This window comes from Canis aureus, chromosome 4 (assembly GCF_053574225.1).
Source record: "Canis aureus isolate CA01 chromosome 4, VMU_Caureus_v.1.0, whole genome shotgun sequence".
In the NCBI taxonomy this organism is placed as follows: Eukaryota; Metazoa; Chordata; class Mammalia; order Carnivora; family Canidae; genus Canis; species Canis aureus.
This window is the reverse complement of record NC_135614.1, coordinates 73,519,278-73,536,844: the sequence shown is the minus strand read 5'-3', so window position 1 is coordinate 73,536,844 and position 17,567 is coordinate 73,519,278. Positions and strand designations below refer to the sequence as shown.

At 33.6% G+C, this 17,567-nt stretch overlaps 1 protein-coding gene across 5 annotated transcripts in view; it reads left to right on the top strand.

Annotated features, from left to right (window-relative positions):
- Positions 1-17,567, top strand: part of NIPBL (NIPBL cohesin loading factor) — a 197,467-nt gene that overhangs the window by 107,009 nt on the left and 72,891 nt on the right. For 4 of the 5 annotated variants that reach the window (XM_077896197.1, XM_077896199.1, XM_077896198.1 and 1 more), the window contains exon 10: positions 2,363-3,988. The exons of the other annotated variant lie outside the window; for it this stretch is intronic. In XM_077896197.1, the coding sequence (XP_077752323.1) occupies positions 2,363-3,988 (1,626 nt within the window). The remainder of the gene's footprint in view (positions 1-2,362; positions 3,989-17,567) is intronic. 5 annotated transcript variants of the gene reach the window in all.

Below are 17,567 nucleotides of genomic sequence, written 5' to 3'. Positions count from 1 at the left end.
AGATTCAGAGCCACTTTACAGGAATAAGTTCATGGTGGAACTGAATCAGATCAAGTGAATCAGACCTGCGTGCTCTTAACATATTCAAGAATCCTTGCAGCAGTAATGGAATTTTTCCCAGTTTTACAGAAGAGGTGACGTACTTTTCAATAGTTGAAAAAATAAAATTTTGTATTTAGCAATATATTGTGCATAATGGAAAAAATTACAAGATCTTTCCCAATCTTAATATATTACTCATGTGCAAATGCTTTCATACATTTTTATTATAAATAATCATAGCATCTATAGTTTAAAATAACTAAATCAAACATAACAATTTTTTTGAAGTTAAACTATGCTAAATTTCCATTTTAATGATAAACGAGAATTGAAATGAGGTTAATGATACATAAACTCTTGGGTATTTTGTAATCCTTTAAAATTTAGCCTTCAAGATATTTTAATGTTAATGTTCAGAAGAAAGACTGATTGTTCATATTAATAAAAGAATGAGCCACAGATTTCTTGAGAGAAATCTTCAAGTTGCCTGAGATCTATGATGTCATTATGGTTTTTAAGTGTGTTTAAGTTACCATTTTAATGACTTTCACAGCATGTTTCATTGAAAAATATAAAAATCTTCAACTAGATTATACTATTTCAATTTCTAGATTCTAGTCCTAAAGTCTAAAGGGTATAAGGTGATAAAGCATCCCATTTATGAGATAATAATTATTTGGTGTGCCCTATGGCAAGATATGAAGATTATTTTGCGTGGCAAAACATTACAAAATAAAATTAAGGAAACATAATTAATATTCTGAGTGCTTTCTTAAGTATCGAGGCAGAAAGTTTCATATAAGTTCTTGCCAGGGTAGTTTTAACTGGGAAAAGTAGGTGGTAAGATACTTTATTAATATCATGTATTTTACAAATGGAACATATATGACAGTAAACTTGACTTCTGAATAACTAAGAACCAGAATGACCTATGTCTGCAAAAAATTACTAGCAAATATTTGAGTTAAATTTTAGTAAAAGATTTTACTAGATTTTAAGCTGGAATGGACTGCTGCTTCTCACTTTAAAACAAAATGATGGAACTTTGGTGTATAAAAGCAGTTACCATTAAGGGTTTTTGTTTTTTCTAACTTGGTTTTCTAACAATAAGATGTTATTTTTCAGTGGTCATTTTGACTTTTAACCTTGTTTTTCTTAAATGATATATCACATTAATGAATTTCATAAGGGAATCTAGAGATTCTCCTATGAAAATGATTTAAAATGCCCATCAAAACAAAGCCAGGCAATTCAGCAAGTAAATATTAAAAGCAGACAGAACTTTAAGCTATAATATAACTATTCCCAAGAACTAACTAGAGATTCAATTTATAGAAAATGACCTAGCAGCCTCTTGAGTCAAGTGGAATCATGCACAGAAATACATGACTTAAAAATACTTTGACATTTTATTGTGGTGGTAGATTTGTGTTTGTGTGTATTTTTGTCTTTACATTTCAGTTTACCATAAATTATTTCTTACTGAGGCCAAGATATAGATCTTTAGAACATAGCATTGAAAAACCAAAGCATTTCTCTTAAGTAGAAGTGGCTTTTAAGACAGGATTTATCTAAAAAGTCCTTATATGCATCTCACTTTTATACTTATAATATTGATGTTTCCTTATTTTAAATATACTTCTAATTGTGTATTAGCTTTTAAATTCCATTTGTGCTGTTGATACCTTGAAGAATTTGAATCTAGGATCAGAGGTTAATGACAAACTATTAAACTGGGTTTTTTTTTCCCCTTAGTCTCCTCATTTACCTTTTGTCAGTGGCGTGATTTCTATTTTCTTTTGGGTTTTATCCTTCTCCATATATGTCTTACATGTTGTAAAAGCTTATGTTTCCTATTTTGTATCTTAGCAGATGTGGTGCACTTAGTCTTTGGTTTGATGGTTAAAATGATCTTAAATGAGAACATGTGATTTATAACTGGTTACCTTATTCTTATGTGAAGAATTCGGTTTATCATTTACATATACAAACATAAATATATGTTTGTATTTAATGTATGATAAGTTCTATTTATTTTATACTCTTGGGCTTATTTATATACTCAACATATATGCTGTTAAATTCTTGTTACTATAGTCGCTAGTATTTATTGAGGTACAGCAAGCATGAATATTTCCTTAAACCTTGGTTTAAAAATATTATGTGATTCATGCCTGCTATTTTATACATGCATATTGACATTTGCATTCACCACATTTTAAAAAAACATTGTGGATTAAATATCAAAGTCCATATGGCTTTTAATAAAATAAGAATATATGTCTATTACTGATACTGAATATTTATCTTTAAATTTCAGATAAGCCTTTGAAAAAAAGAAAACAAGATTCTTACCCACAGGAGGCTGGGGGTGCTACAGGAGGTAATAGACCAGCTTCTCAGGAGACGGGTTCTACGGGAAATGGGTCAAGGCCAGCATTAATGGTTAGCATTGATCTTCATCAGGCAGGAAGAGTGGACTCTCAGGCTTCTATAACTCAGGATTCAGACTCCATAAAAAAGCCTGAAGAAATCAAACAATGTAATGATGCACCTATTTCTGTTCTTCAGGAAGATATTATTGGAAATCTTAAAGCTACACCAGAAAACCATCCTGAGACTCCTAAAAAAAAGTCTGATTCTGAGCTTTCAAAGAGTGAAACGAAACAAAATGAAAGTAGATTGGCAGAATCTAAACCAAATGAAAACAGATTGGTGGAGACAAAATCAAGTGAAAGTAAGTTAGAAACTAAAATTGAGACACAAACAGAAGAACCTAAACAGAATGAGAGCAGAACAAATGAATCCAAACAAAATGAGAGCACCACAGTCGAACCTAAACAGAATGAAAATAAACTGTCTGACATAAAACCAAATGACAACAAACAAAATAATGGCAAATCAGAAACAACAAAGGCAAGACCCGAAACCCCAAAGCAAAAGGGTGAAAGCCGACCTGAAACTCCAAAACAAAAGAGTGATGGGCGCCCTGAAACCCCAAAACAGAAGAGTGATGGACGACCTGAAACTCCAAAGCAGAAAGGTGAGGGCCGACCTGAAACTCCAAAGCAAAAAAATGAAGGTCGGCCTGAAACACCAAAACATAGACATGAAAATAGGAGGGATTCTGGAAAGCCATCAACAGAGAAAAAACCTGAAGTGTCTAAACATAAACAGGATATTAAATCTGATTCACCTCGGTTAAAATCAGAACGAGCTGAAGCCTTAAAGCAGAGACCTGATGGGCGATCTATTTCTGAGTCATTAAGACGCGACCATGATAGTAAACAAAAATCAGATGACAGGAGTGAATCAGAGCGACATCGGGGGGATCAGTCTAGGGTTCGAAGACCAGAAACATTGAGATCCTCTAATAGAAATGAACATGGCATTAAATCTGATGGTTCAAAACCTGATAAACTAGAAAGAAAACATAGACATGAATCAGGGGACTCAAGGGAAAGACCATCTTCTGGGGAGCAAAAATCAAGGCCTGACAGTCCTCGTGTTAAACAAGGAGATTCAAATAAATCAAGACCTGATAAGCCTGGTTTTAAATCACCAAACAGTAAAGATGACAAAAGGACAGAGGGTAATAAGAGTAAAGTAGACAGTAATAAAACGCATCCTGACAATAAGGCAGAATTTCCAAGTTACTTGTTGGGGGGCAGGTCTGGTGCATTGAAAAATTTTGTCATTCCAAAAATCAAGAGGGATAAAGATGGTAATATTACTCAGGAGACAAAGAAAATGGAAATGAAAGGAGAGCAGAAAGACAAAGTAGAAAAAATGGGATTAGTTGAAGATCTAAATAAAGGAGCTAAGCCTGTAGTTGTCCTACAAAAACTGTCTTTGGATGATGTTCAGAAACTTATTAAAGATAGAGAAGATAAATCAAGAAGTTCCCTTAAACCTATCAAGAATAAACCATCAAAGTCAAATAAAGGTAAGAATACTTCTAATCAGTTTTTATTTGAGTTTTAGGGTTACTAAGGATTTAAAAAATTGAAATTTATAAAAGTTAAAACACTGCTACAGGAAAATACAACATTTATATAAAACAGTGAATTGTTTTCAGCAATATAAATAAAAAGTTGTTTGAAAATTCTTTGTCTTCTACCCCTACTTGAACTACTCACTATAATCATGATTTTTACTTTGGTACACAGAGATAAGTTCTTTTGTTGTTTAGTTATTTCAGGTATTTTTGAAAGTTGCTCATTAATCAAATGAATGATTAGAATGGATAAATGTAACAACTTTCTAAAAAGCTATTTAGACTATAGAGATATTTCATTCTACAAGGAGGTAGTAAATTGAATTTTAATTTCTAACATCTCTAAAGCTATATCGTAAACAAAAATCAATGTTATAAGCTCTTAAGAATATTGTGTCTCATAGTGCTGTTTTCTTACATACCTATCTCTGAGTTAATTGTTGATGCATAGTTTAAATTTATAAAATTTAGAAATTATAGAAAGGTTATTTCCCTTTTTGTGAAAAAGGTGGTCAGTTACAGATAATTTATTTTAAAAATGCATAGTTTTGCCCTTTTTGTCTTAAGGAATAGTCAACCTCTTTAATCAGGTTAAATCACTAGTTGGTGAGGTTTGGGGCTGGGTTTTTTTGTTTTTGTTATATGGTTGCTGAGTTAAATTCTTTGGTTACTTGAGTAGAATTATTTCAGGAAAAAGAAAGTCTTAAGTGTTGAAAATACAGTGGCAGTTTGCAGAAAATCTAGTTTTGTGTTCCTTTGTATATTGCTTTTAAAATATCTAAGTGTATCTACATGTATACACACGTATATATAATTTACATATATATATATGTATAAAATTTGATGATGGTGTGTGCCAAGACCTATGTAGCCCATGTGATATAAATACATGAAGATACCGATTTTAAAGCAATAGAGGTTTTTAAGTTCTCATTCTGTGAAAGAGATTCATTAAGAACTTAGATTTATATTTATTTATAACTTAGATTTATATTTACTTATAAATAAGCTCTTGAAAAAAAAATAAGCTCTTGAATTATGCTGTTCCATAGGATAGTCACTAGCCTCTTTAGCTATTTAAATGGAAATTTGTTTAAATAAAATTAAGAATTCATATCCTCAATAGCCACATGTGACAAGTGGCTCCCTTATTAACACAGCTAGAGAACATTTGCATCATCACAAAAAGTTGTATTACATAGTACTGTGGTGTATTAGGAGATCCAAAAGGTGTAATGGTTATTATTTTTGTAAAATGTTGTATCTTGTCTATAAGAAAGCCCAATTAGAACATAGTGTCACTTACTAAGAATTGTGTATTCAGAGAAGTGACTTGTCATAATCCGTCTTTTTTTATTATTACTTGGTCTTTATCAAATATTTAGTTTTTCACTATTTGGTTTTGTTTTAAAAATGAAAAAAGATTGTCTTTGTCACTAACATTTGTACTTTTTTGTAAAACTTTCAGATTTTAAATTATAGCTGTCAGACTTAACAAAAAATTAAGACTTTAGTCTTTATTAATTAACTTGAATGTATCTCTTCAGAATTACTTGTTTATGTAAAAGAAGTTGTTAGAATGTAGTGGCCAACGCTAGAATTGTTTTCTTTTAGATAAAGATTGTTTTTAAAATTTTTTACTGGAAGTTTGGGAGTGGCTTATATACAGTGTAAACTAAAGAGTATAGGTATACAATTTTAGAAGAGTTAGATGGAAAGATGGAAAGTGGTACCCTCTTGTCCCTTGATCTGGACCATCTTTTTCTCCCCTGCCCTCTGTCAGCTTATGCTAGCCTTGCTTTCTAAGCTCTGTCCTAACAAAGAATCTTTACAACTGAGCATCAAGAAATGAATATAGCTCCTAACACAGTACTCCTAATAGTAACTGCTGTACTCTTTCCATGGTTTTTTCATTGCCTGTGAATGTAAACTTCTTAATACTAATCCATGTTTCTCGTAAATGTACCTTTAACACAAATGTGTATACTTGATATGTTCATGTTACTAAGTAGGCTTTCTGGGTGTGTCTGCCTGTTAGAGTAGGGTGTGTGTGTGTGTGTATACATGTGCAGGTACGTATATATACACACCTATATTGCTAAATCTGCAATTATACTTAAGTGGACCTTTTCATCAAAAAATATTATTTTAATGCCTAGATTTATTTCAAGATCCCATGTAGATATCATTTGGTTTTATTTATACCTTAGAATTCATATCTGTTACTTTTTAATATCCTAATTTTGGTTTTGTTTTAGACCTCTGCTACTAAGTTAGCAATAGCAGAGTTACACACTAGTGGATTTTTAAAATTACATGAATGGGAAGCACGGTTGAGAATTATTGGTCCTTTGTGTAATACACATTACTTTGGAATTTTCTTTTGGAGAGTTATAGAAAATCACATATTCTGACATATTGGTTTTTTTTTCTGAGTAAAGGAATTAGATTGAATGTTGTTGTGATACTTTTGTGGTTGATTTCTCAGGCCAACGTTTTTTTTAATTAATTAATTAATTAATTAAGATAGTCACAGAGAGAGAGAGAGAGGCAGAGACATAGGCAGAGGGAGAAGCAGGCTCCATGCACCGGGAGCCCGATGTGGGATTCGATCCCGGGTCTCCAGGATCGCGCCGTGGGCCAAAGGCAGGCGCCAAACTGCTGCACCACCCAGGGATCCGTGGCCAAAGTTTTTGGTATATTTTCCTTTTTGGAAGAGCCATGAAATTCCATCTTTTTAAATATTTTACCTGATGTCCATATTTAAAATATTCATTCTTTAGGGTAGTTTAAAATTCCTTGAGTATGCTTTAAGCCGATAAATTTAGAATGATAGGGATATAGATTTATGACTCCTAATATGTATTGCTTATTTTTGTCATCTGTGTAAACATATTATATGTAAAATGGCATAGTTATATTTTAATTGATTTCTGTGGGGATCTGTGTATATCCCTCGTACCTAGCATAATACCTAGTACATAATTAGAGCTTATTTAATAACTGTTGAATGACTCTATTGCCATCATGTTTCAGAAAAGGCTTTGTGTGCAGATTAAAATTGTGTATTCATCTTTTATGTTCCCACCAATAGACCCTAGCTCAAGAGCTACATAATTTTCAGCATTCTGTTCCCTAAACTTTGTAATAACTCTTTTTACCCTGTCAACTACCTACTTTTTGTTGGGTAGATCCCAAGGAGACTTACTCTTACTTATGTCTAATTACCCTTTCCCTTTATTTTGCTCTATAGCTATTATAGATTGGTTCAGTATCACTTCTACTCTCATGATGCTTCTATCATCTTCTGTCTTCTTACCATCACCTTGTTTCTTCCTCTTCAAGCAGGGGATGGATATGGAGAACCCACATAATCTTTGTAAAACCTTTTAAATTTCTAAAAGATCTTCTATTATAATATACTTCAGTATATTAAATGTCAAAAATAACCTTTATTAAAATATTTTATTCCGAATATTATCCTAATATACCCTAATGTACAATATATCTCCAATTAAAATAATATAAAGTTAGGCAGTCTTTAAGACTGGCATGTTACATATTGTTAACAGCTTAGTATCAGTAATTACAAGCCTTAACAATTTGATTTTGGTTATTAACAATTCCAGAGTGTCTCACAATATTTTACTTTTATATACAAGGAAATAATTTGTTTTGCCTCCACCTACTTCCTTTCGACAAGTTTATTGCTTTACGTCATTTGTACTCAGTACTTTTCAGAAATATCCCATACCATCCCTGTTTGAGATCATGGCCTTTAAACAGTTAAACCATTACTGAAAATGGTTTTTATGGGAATGTGTACTAATGTAGCAGCTCAGATAGTCAAGAGTGTTTAAAATCTAGTGTTCATTTGATTAGGTAATGGTTGCAGTCACATTTAGGGCAGTTATTTTGCCTCAGTTACTACTACCAGTTACACTACTCAGTATTGATCACAAAAGTACATTAATTGGCTGCCTTTTAGGTGGCATTGAACAATCTAGTTGGATTGTGTTTGAGATTCTAGGCTTCTGTAAGTTTGAGAGGAACTACTGTCTCAGAGTGAATTTTTGGCATAGTTGATGAATTTCTAAATTGAGGAATTCTTAGTAAAGTAATATTCAGAATCTTTAATAGTGCTGCAGTAGAAATTTATTTTGATTCATTTGAACAGTTTTATAATTCCTTTTCAATAAACCAAAATTTTCAGTTTCTGCAAAGACCTTATTATCAATGGTATCTTTAGAAAACATTTGGAGAATATTTATTACAGAAGGCATAATATATACCTAACTGTTGTTGGGTGTGATTTTTATAGCAGTATTTTGAAAACTTTTGTCCATGATTTCTGTTCATAGAAAATTTTTAGTTCACATTTTGCTTAATAATTGCTCCTGATTTAAAGAGATTAAATATAATTTTTTCATAAAAATTAAATGTATTAAAATTTACTAGAGGTGTTTTTTATCTTTTTCTTTCCATTTCTCAAGCCAGCTCAAAGACATAGCTTCTATAAGGTTTTCCGATATGTTAGAAATATTTTATAAAAATATGGTTGAGGGTAAATAATTGTGAAAGAACCTCCTATTTTTTGAAGAAACAATCAGTACTCTAACATACTGAATTCCCTCTTACTCTAAAAAATGTTACTGAAATCCTCCAAGAGCCTGAGACCTGTGCTAAGATAACAAATACCTACTTGAAAGATGATAGTATAGTATGTCATAGTATATTAAATTGTAATATATTATTGTAGTAATAAGTTAATATTATTATATAGTCTAATGTATAATTGACCTTCTAACAACATGGATGTTAGGGTCGCTGGCCCCCATGCGCTTGAAAATCCATGTAAAACTTTTGACTGCTAAAACTTAACATACCAACAGCCTATTGACCAGAACTCACTGATAACAGAAACAATTGATTAACATATATTTTGTATTCATATGTATTATATACTGTAATCTTATAATAGAGTAAGCTAGAGAAAACATTATTAAAATCATAAGGAAGGGAAAATAAATTTATAGTATACTGTATTAGAAAAAATCTGTGTATAAGTGGACTTGTGTAGGTCATGACCATGTTATTCAAGGTCAACTGTATGTCTAATGTAGTAGTACATAGTATAATTTAGTATGATAATATCAGGTAGGCATCATTATCTTAATATTTATATCAGCCCCTTGTAGAGGAGGGTTTCAATAACTTTTATTTTTAGAATTAGAGAATTCATTATGTTAGAATCATAGAGTAATAGTATATAACACACTATCTATGATATACTGTATAATACAATATAATGTGGATTTTTTTTTAATGTGGATTTTTATTTTTTTTTATTTTTTTTTATTTTTTATTTTTTTTTAATGTGGATTTTTAAATCCAGATCCCCTCCTCTACCTACAAAAAAAACTAGCCTTCTCTAGCTTCTGATGTTGGAAATTGAAAATTCTCTTAACTCCATTATAAATGATAGTACAAAGAGCACTGGTATCAGAATTTTGAATAAATCCTGGCCTTTCAAAGCCTTGGTTCATTCACTTTCAAGATGGAGAAACCAGTTTTCTTCCTACCTTATTCAGTTATGAGGACCAAAATCAATCTTCTAGTAAGAGCCAAATTCTAATCTTTTTATATGAAGAAATGCCATTATGCCATTTTTATTGAATATCTAATGAAGAGAGTAATTTTGGAAAATCTTTTTATGTGTATATACTTTATATTTACAGTATATTTGAAGACATTGCTACCACCATTTCTTTTTTATTTTTTGAAATATATTTAAAATATAACATTTTATTAAAGTGTACCATGATTTGATATATGTATAAATTGCAAAATGATTACTATAGTAAATTTAGTTAGCATTCATCACTTCACGGTTTTATTTTTTCTTGTGATGAATACTTTTAAGATTTACTATCTTAACAACTTTTTCAAATATCAGTATAGTATTGTTTAACTATAGTCACCATAGTATACATTACATCTCCAGAAATTACTTTTCTTCTAACTGGTAGTTTGTGCCTTTTGACCTGTACCCATTTCACCCACCACTCACCTCCCACCCCAGTCTCTGTCTACCACCAATTTGTTCTCTGTTTCTGTGAGTCGTTTTTTTTTGTTTGTTTTGTTTTGTTTTTTTAGATTACACATATAAATGAGATCATACAGTATTTGTCTTTTACTGTCTGACTTCCATCTCTTAGCACAGGGCCCTCAGAGTACATCTATGTTATTGCAAATTATATGATTTCCTTCATTTTTATGGGTAAATAATATTCGAGTGTGTGCACGTGCACATATATAACACATTTCTTTATTGGTTTGTCAATAGACTAAACAAGTTGTTTCCATGTCTTCGCTATTGTAAATAATACTTCAGTGATCATGGGTGGGGCAAGTTTTGGAGCATATCTCTTTGAGATAGTGATTTCATTTCCTTTGGATATCTACCCAGACATGGGTATTGCTAGATCATATGGTAGTTCTATTTTCAGTTTTTTGAGAAACCTCTATACTGTTTTTCATAGTAGCTACACTGATTTACATTCCCAACAACAATGCACAAGGTTACATTTTCTCCATAAAGAACACCAACATGTGTTATTTATTTTCTTTTTGCCATTCTAACAGGTATATCTCCTTATGGTTTTGATTTGCATTACCTGATGCTTAGTAATGTTGAGGACCTTTTCATAAATGTGTATGTTATCTTTGGAAAAATGTCTATTCGGATCCTCTGCTCACTTTTAAATCAGATTGTTATTTTGTTTTGCTGTTGAGTTGTAAGTTCTTTATAGATTTTAGATACTAACTCCTGATCAGATATATGATTTGCACTTATTTTCTCCCATTCAGTAAGTTGCCTCTTCACTTTGTCAGTGGTTTTCTTTGTTGTGTAGACGCTTTTCAGTTTGATGTAGTCCCATTTGTTTATTTTTGCTTTTGTTGTCTTTGCTTTGATAGCAAATCCAAAATACCATTGCAAAGACCAGTGTCCAGGAGCTTACCACCTGTTTTCTTCTAGAAGTTTTGTGGTTTCAGATCATACATTCAAGTCTTTAATTCACTTTGAGTTGATTTTTATATATAATGTGAGATAGTGGTCCAGTTTCATTCTTTTGCATGTGGCTGTCCAGTTTTTCCAGCACCATTTATTAAAATGACTGTCCTTTCTTCATTGAATATTCTTGGCTACTCTTTTGTAAATTAATTAACCATATGTGCATGAATTTATTTCTGGGCTCTCTGTTCCTTTATTTAAAAAAAAAATTATTTATTTATTCATGAGTGACAGAGGGGGGTGGGAGGTAGAGGTAGAGACACAGGCAGAGGGAGAAGCAAGCTCCATTCAGGGAAGCCCGACATGGAACTCAATCCTGGGTCTCCAGGATCACGCCCAGGCTGAAGGCAGCGCTAAACCGCTGAGCCACCTGGGCTGCCCTCTCTGTTCTTTTAATATATGTGTTTTTATGCCAGTATTTTACTGTTTTGATTATTAGAGCTCTTTGCAATATAGTTTAATATCAGGAAGCATGGTGCCCCAAGGTTTAGTCTTCTTTCTTAAGCTTGCTTTGCCTATTTGACTGTTTTGTGATTCTGCACAAATTTTAGGGTAGTTTGTTCTTTTTCTATAAAAAGTATTAGAATTTTGATAGGGATTGCATTAAATGTGTGGATGGTTTTGGGGAGTGTGGACATTTTAACCACATTAATTCTTTTTTAATCCACGAGCATAGAAATTTATTAACAAATTCCAGTACTATGTTGAATAAAAGTGGTGAGATTGGGCATCTATCTCGTTCCTTATCTTGGAAAGCTTTTCACCATTCAGTATGATATTAGCTGTGGGCTTATATATAGCCTTTAGTATATTAATGTTCATTCCCTCCGTATGTAGTTTGTTGAGAGATTTTTTTTTATCATGAATGGATTTTGAATTTTGTAAAATGCTTTTCTGTATTAGGATGATCATATGATTTTTATCATTCATTTTGTTAATGTGTATCACATTGAGTGGCAGATTTTGAAACATTCTGCAATAAATCCCACTTGACCATGATGTATAATCCTGATTATTTTAATGTGTTGTTGAATTCTGTTTGCTAGTATTTAGTTGAGGACTTTGAATCTACGTTTATCACAAGTACAAGAGGGTTAGCCTAAATTTTTTTTTTAATGTGGTACTTGAACTCACGACCCTGAGATCAAGACCTGAGCTGAGATCAAGAGTCAGACACTTAACCGATTGAGTGTCCCTTGGCCTGTATTCATGTCTTGCAGTGCCCTTTTCTGGTTTTGTCATTAGGGTAGTACTGGTTTGGAAGTGTTCTCTCCTTTCCTCCTCTTCTGTTTTTGGAAGTGTTTGAAAAGAATTAGTATTAATTCTTTAAATGTTTGTTAAAATTCACCAGAGAAGTTGTCTGGTCCTAGGCTTCTCTTTATTTGGGAGGATTTTGATTACTAATCCAATCTCCTAATAATCTATTCAGATTTCCTATTTCTTCATGAGTCAATCTTAGTGGGTTATATGTTTCTAGGAATATAAATATATATATTTTTAGGGACTTTTGTATTTGTATGGTATCCATTTTGATGTCTCTTCTTTTGTTTATGATGTTACTTATTTAAGTTCTCTTCCTTTTTATCTTGGTAAGTATAGCTAATGGTTTGTCTGTTTTGTTTATCTTTTCAAAAAGTCAGCTCATAGTTTCATTGATCTTTTCTATTTTTAGTCTAATTTATTTCTGCTTTAGTATTTAGTATCTCCTTTCTTTTATTAAATTTGAGCTTAAAAAAAAAATTTGAGCTTAGTTTGTTTTCTTTTAATAGCTAATTGAGATACAAAGTTAGGTAATGCTTGCACTATTTATTTTCTCCCTGTGCGTACATATCAAAGAAAGAATCATTTGATCCCTGTTTCTTTTTATAGTTCTCCCTCATAGTAACATAATAGGCGCACATTGATGAAATCTTTGTAGTACCAGTGTCAATATCAAAATTGTGGTGCTTAAAACCAGATTTTTCTTAGAATCTTCTGCTTGCTTCTTTTGTAATAGTGTTTGTCAATTGCTATAATCCAACTCCTTGGTTTTTGTCTTCATTAAATAAACCAGTTTCAATGACCTCAAATGTACAGACTGTAACTATAATGACTACACTGGCAAGGGTGGGGGGCACTTTGTTCCAATTTGAATTAAAGAATAACATGATATGGATCTGGGGTCAGCAAACTTTCTGTAAAAGCCCAAATCATTAATATTTTAGGCTTTGTGGGCCACTTACCTTAACATCGTAATAAAAAAGCAATCATAGAGAACAAATAAATGATTGTGTGTCACTGTATTCTAATAAAACTTGATATACAGAAATGTTTGATGAACAAATTTGACCCCACAGACTATAGTTCGCTGAGTTTACTATAGATATAAAATAGAAATTTTTTTAAAAAATAGAAATTTTAATGTAGGTAAATCTAATAACTAAATTATTTATTCTGGGGATCCCTGGCTGGCGCAGCGGTTTGGTGCCTGCCTTTGGCCCAGGGCGTGATCCTGGAGACCCGGGATCGAATCCCACATCGGGCTCCCAGTGGATGGAGCCTGCTTCTCCCTCTGCCTGTGTCTCTGCCTCTCTCTCTCTCTCTCTGTGTGTGTGAGACTATCATAAATAAATAAAAATAAAAAATAAATAAATAAATTATTTATTCTGTAGCAAAAGAGACCTAAAATTTGGATTTTCCCTTGCCATTTGAGTATTTATATGCGTATATAAAAGTATTCATCTTTTATTTATTTGAGAGAGAGCACAGCAGGGGAAGGGGCAGAGGGAAGGGAGAAGCAAACTCCCCGAAGATTTGGGAGCCTAATATGAATGTCGATTCCAGGACCCTGGAATCATGACCTAAGCTGAAGGCAGACGCTTAACCGACTGAGCCAAGCACCCCTAGAAATGAGTTTTGAAGTCATTGTCTAGTTCTTTTCCAGTATTTATGAATGCAGTATGAAATTTGTCAAATATAATATTTTAAGCGGGATATTTAATATCTGAAAGTACCTCATTTAGTGGGTTATATAGTATTAATATGTTAATATATAATAAATATGTAAAACATATAACAAGTATATACTGACTTAAAATTGCTTTTAAAATATTTTATACCTGTTGCATGTCAATCAAGAAATCTTTTCATTTTGTGGATAAACTTTTCTATAATTATCAATATAGAACAACTAAGAACTAAAACTGATTTAGAAAAAAATTTTCTTTTTTTTTTAGATATTTTTATTTTTATTTATTCATGAGAGACACAGAGAGAGAGAGAAAGAGGCAGAGACATAGGCAGAGGGAGAAGCAAGCCCCTTGAAAGGAGCCCAATGTGGGACTTGATTCGTAACCCCGAGATCACACTCTGAGCCGAAGGGAGATGCTCAACCGCTGAGCCACACAGGCATCCCTAGAAAAGAATTTTCATTTCGAAAATGATGTTACAATAGATATAACTGATCTAAACATTTTCCTTCATAGAACTTTTTTGTTGTATAAATTTTCTGGAATAAATTTCCATGAATAATATGAAAAGGTAAAGGGATTTTTAACTCCATTTGCTGTGTACTGTATATTCTACACAAGTTAGCAGATTCTCAATGTCCGTATTTCAGTAAGCTACAAGCAAACCTACAGAACTCAAAAACAAAGCCTGAATCATTTCACAGCGTCTCAGACTCCTTATGCATAGCAGTTACTCCTAAAGGTATTGTTGTGTAAAGCATTGTGGAGAACTTGATCTTTTCAATAATGGTCATGAGTCAAGTTGTCTCATTTGGGGGTGGGGGTGGGTTTTGGTGTTTTTTTTAATATTTATTTATTTGAGTGAGAGAGAGAGTGAGGGGAGGGCTAGAGGGAGAGAATCTTCAAGCCAACTCCCTGCTCAGCACAGAGTCCAATACAGGGCTCCATCTGAAAACCCAAGATTTTATTGTAATGGGGCTTCAAAAAATAAACAGTTTGGGGGGATCCCTGGGGGGCTCAGCGGTTTAGCACCTGCCTTCGGCCCTGGGCATGATCCTGGAGACCTGGGATCAAGTACCGCATCGGGCTCCCTGCATGGAGCCTGCTTCTCTCTCTGCCTGTGTCTCTGCCTCTCTCTCTTTCTCTCTCTCTCTCTGTGTGTCTCTCATGAATAAATAAATAAAATCTAAATAAATAAATAAATCAACAGCAACTTTTATATCAGAATTATAGGCGTAGGTAATTAAGCTCTCTAATACAAGGTACTTACTATCCTGGGGCCCCTGGATGTTTCTGTAGGTTAAGCATCTGCCTGTGGTTCAGGTCATAATCCCAGGATCCTGGGATCCAAATCTGCCTCTCTATTCAGGGAATTTGCTTCTCCCTCTCCTGCTGTGCACTTACTTTGTCTCTCTAATAAGTAAAATCTGGGCGGGGGGGGGGGGGTGGGGGGGTGGGGGGGGTGGTGTTGGGGGACATAATTACTATCCTATCAACTTATAATGAGTAAAACCAATTTAACTCTGAATATTTTATTCAAATTGTTATTTCTCTTTCATCGAACCTATAGCTTAAGAAACAGTGAGGGATCCCTGGGTGGCGCAGCGGTTTGGCGCCTGCCTTTGGCCCAGGGCACGATCCTGGAGACCGAGGATCGAATCCCACATCAGGCTCCCGGTGCATGGGGCCTGCTTCTCCCTCTGCCTGTGTCTCTGCCTCTCTCTCTCTCTCTCTCTCTCTCTCTCTGTGACTATCATAAATAAATTAAAAAAAAAAAAAAAGAAACAGTGAGCAGAGTCCACACCTTGAGTTTGATTACTTAGAAGGACCTTTTCAAAAAAAAAAAAAAAAAGGAAGGACCTTTTCAATCTGAATTGACCCAACTATTTTGAAAGAAGTGGCAACCATAAAACTTAAAATACTTTAAAACTTTTTTGATTTTGCTCTAAGAAATAAAATGCATGTTGTGAACTAATACATGCATAGAGACACATGTTAACAATCTCCACCCTTACTACAAGCAAAAAACTGACCTTTTCACTTTCATTTTAAAACAACTGCTAGTCGAGACCCATAAAAATGATTTCACAACATGCTTATGGGCTATAGCCTACAACTTAAATATTGCTGGTTAACTTTGAAAAGGAGGCTTACCAGTTCTAGGTTATAATCTCTTTGGGTAGGGTTATATGATGATTGTTTGCATTAGTTTTAGTATTTCTCAGAGACCATCAGAAAGAGAATAGCTGCAAATTTGATCCTGACCACCCCTCTCTAGCCAATGATGAATACTATTCTTCCCTTTAAAAAATCTTTAAAACAATTTTTTTTTTGTAATCCTGAATAACCATTATTAGGCCTTCAGCCAATACCTGGAATCTCTCTGATTCTATCAAAATTAAGGCAACTTTATACCAGATTATCTCATTATACATGACTTCCATTTATCCTAAACCATCACAAAAAAAAGCAAACCTGTTTCCTGATGCTTCTCTTCTAGAGGAGGTAGTCTCCCTGATGCTCTTTTCTCTTAAATTAAGACTTCATCTTCAGGTATTAAACAGATCCTCCTTTCTTATTACCCTAATGACTGTTAACATCTCCCTGTGAGAGATTTGACGCCAGCAGGCATTTCTGGCAGGTGGAAGTACGAGGTACCGAGGAATGGTCCTTAGGGGTGTGTAAGGAGTCCTTCCCCAGAAATGCTGTTTTGTCCCCATCCCCGAACAATGGCTGCTGGCAAATTCAGCTCTGGACTAGTATGCTTGGCCAAGAGGATTCCAGAAACCTCAGACAGATTGGCATTTTTCTGGACTACAAGTTAGGAGAGGTTTCATTTTACAATTTGAGTAGCAGATCATATTTATATACCTTCAACGAATCTTTTGCAGAAAAACTTATGCCTTATTTCTCTATTGGACCTTCTTCAGAATCACTTACATTAAGTATAGTCAAAGATAAATCCTGAGCCACACTGGAAACCATCCTATGTGTTCCATTTTCTTCCTATGTTAAGAGAAAGTGCTTGTAATAATAAAGAGTCTAACTGAAACAAAACAAAACAAAACTGTCAGTTTCACTTTCCTCATTTTCACTCATTTGAAGGAGCCTTAACGCTGAAAAGCAGAATCTCCTTTCTCCTAGTTTGCTGTTGCTCTTTCCAAATATAGTTTGAGGGGATGCCTTGGTGGCTCAGTTAGTTAAGCATCTGCTTTTGGCTTAGGTCATGATTCCAGGTTCCTGGCTTGAGCTCCATGTTGGGCTCCCTGCTCAGAGGGGAGCCTACTTCGCCCTCTGCCCCTCCCCCCACTCATGTGCACACGTGCATGTGCACCTGCGTGGGCACACTCTCTCAAATAAATAAAATCTCTTAAAAAAATGCAGTTGATGTTCGAATAATATGGAGGCAAAGGGCACTCACTTCCCACATAGTTAAAAATCCCTGTATAACTCTTGACTCCCCCCAAATTTATTGATAGCCTAATGTTGACCAGGAAACCTTAGG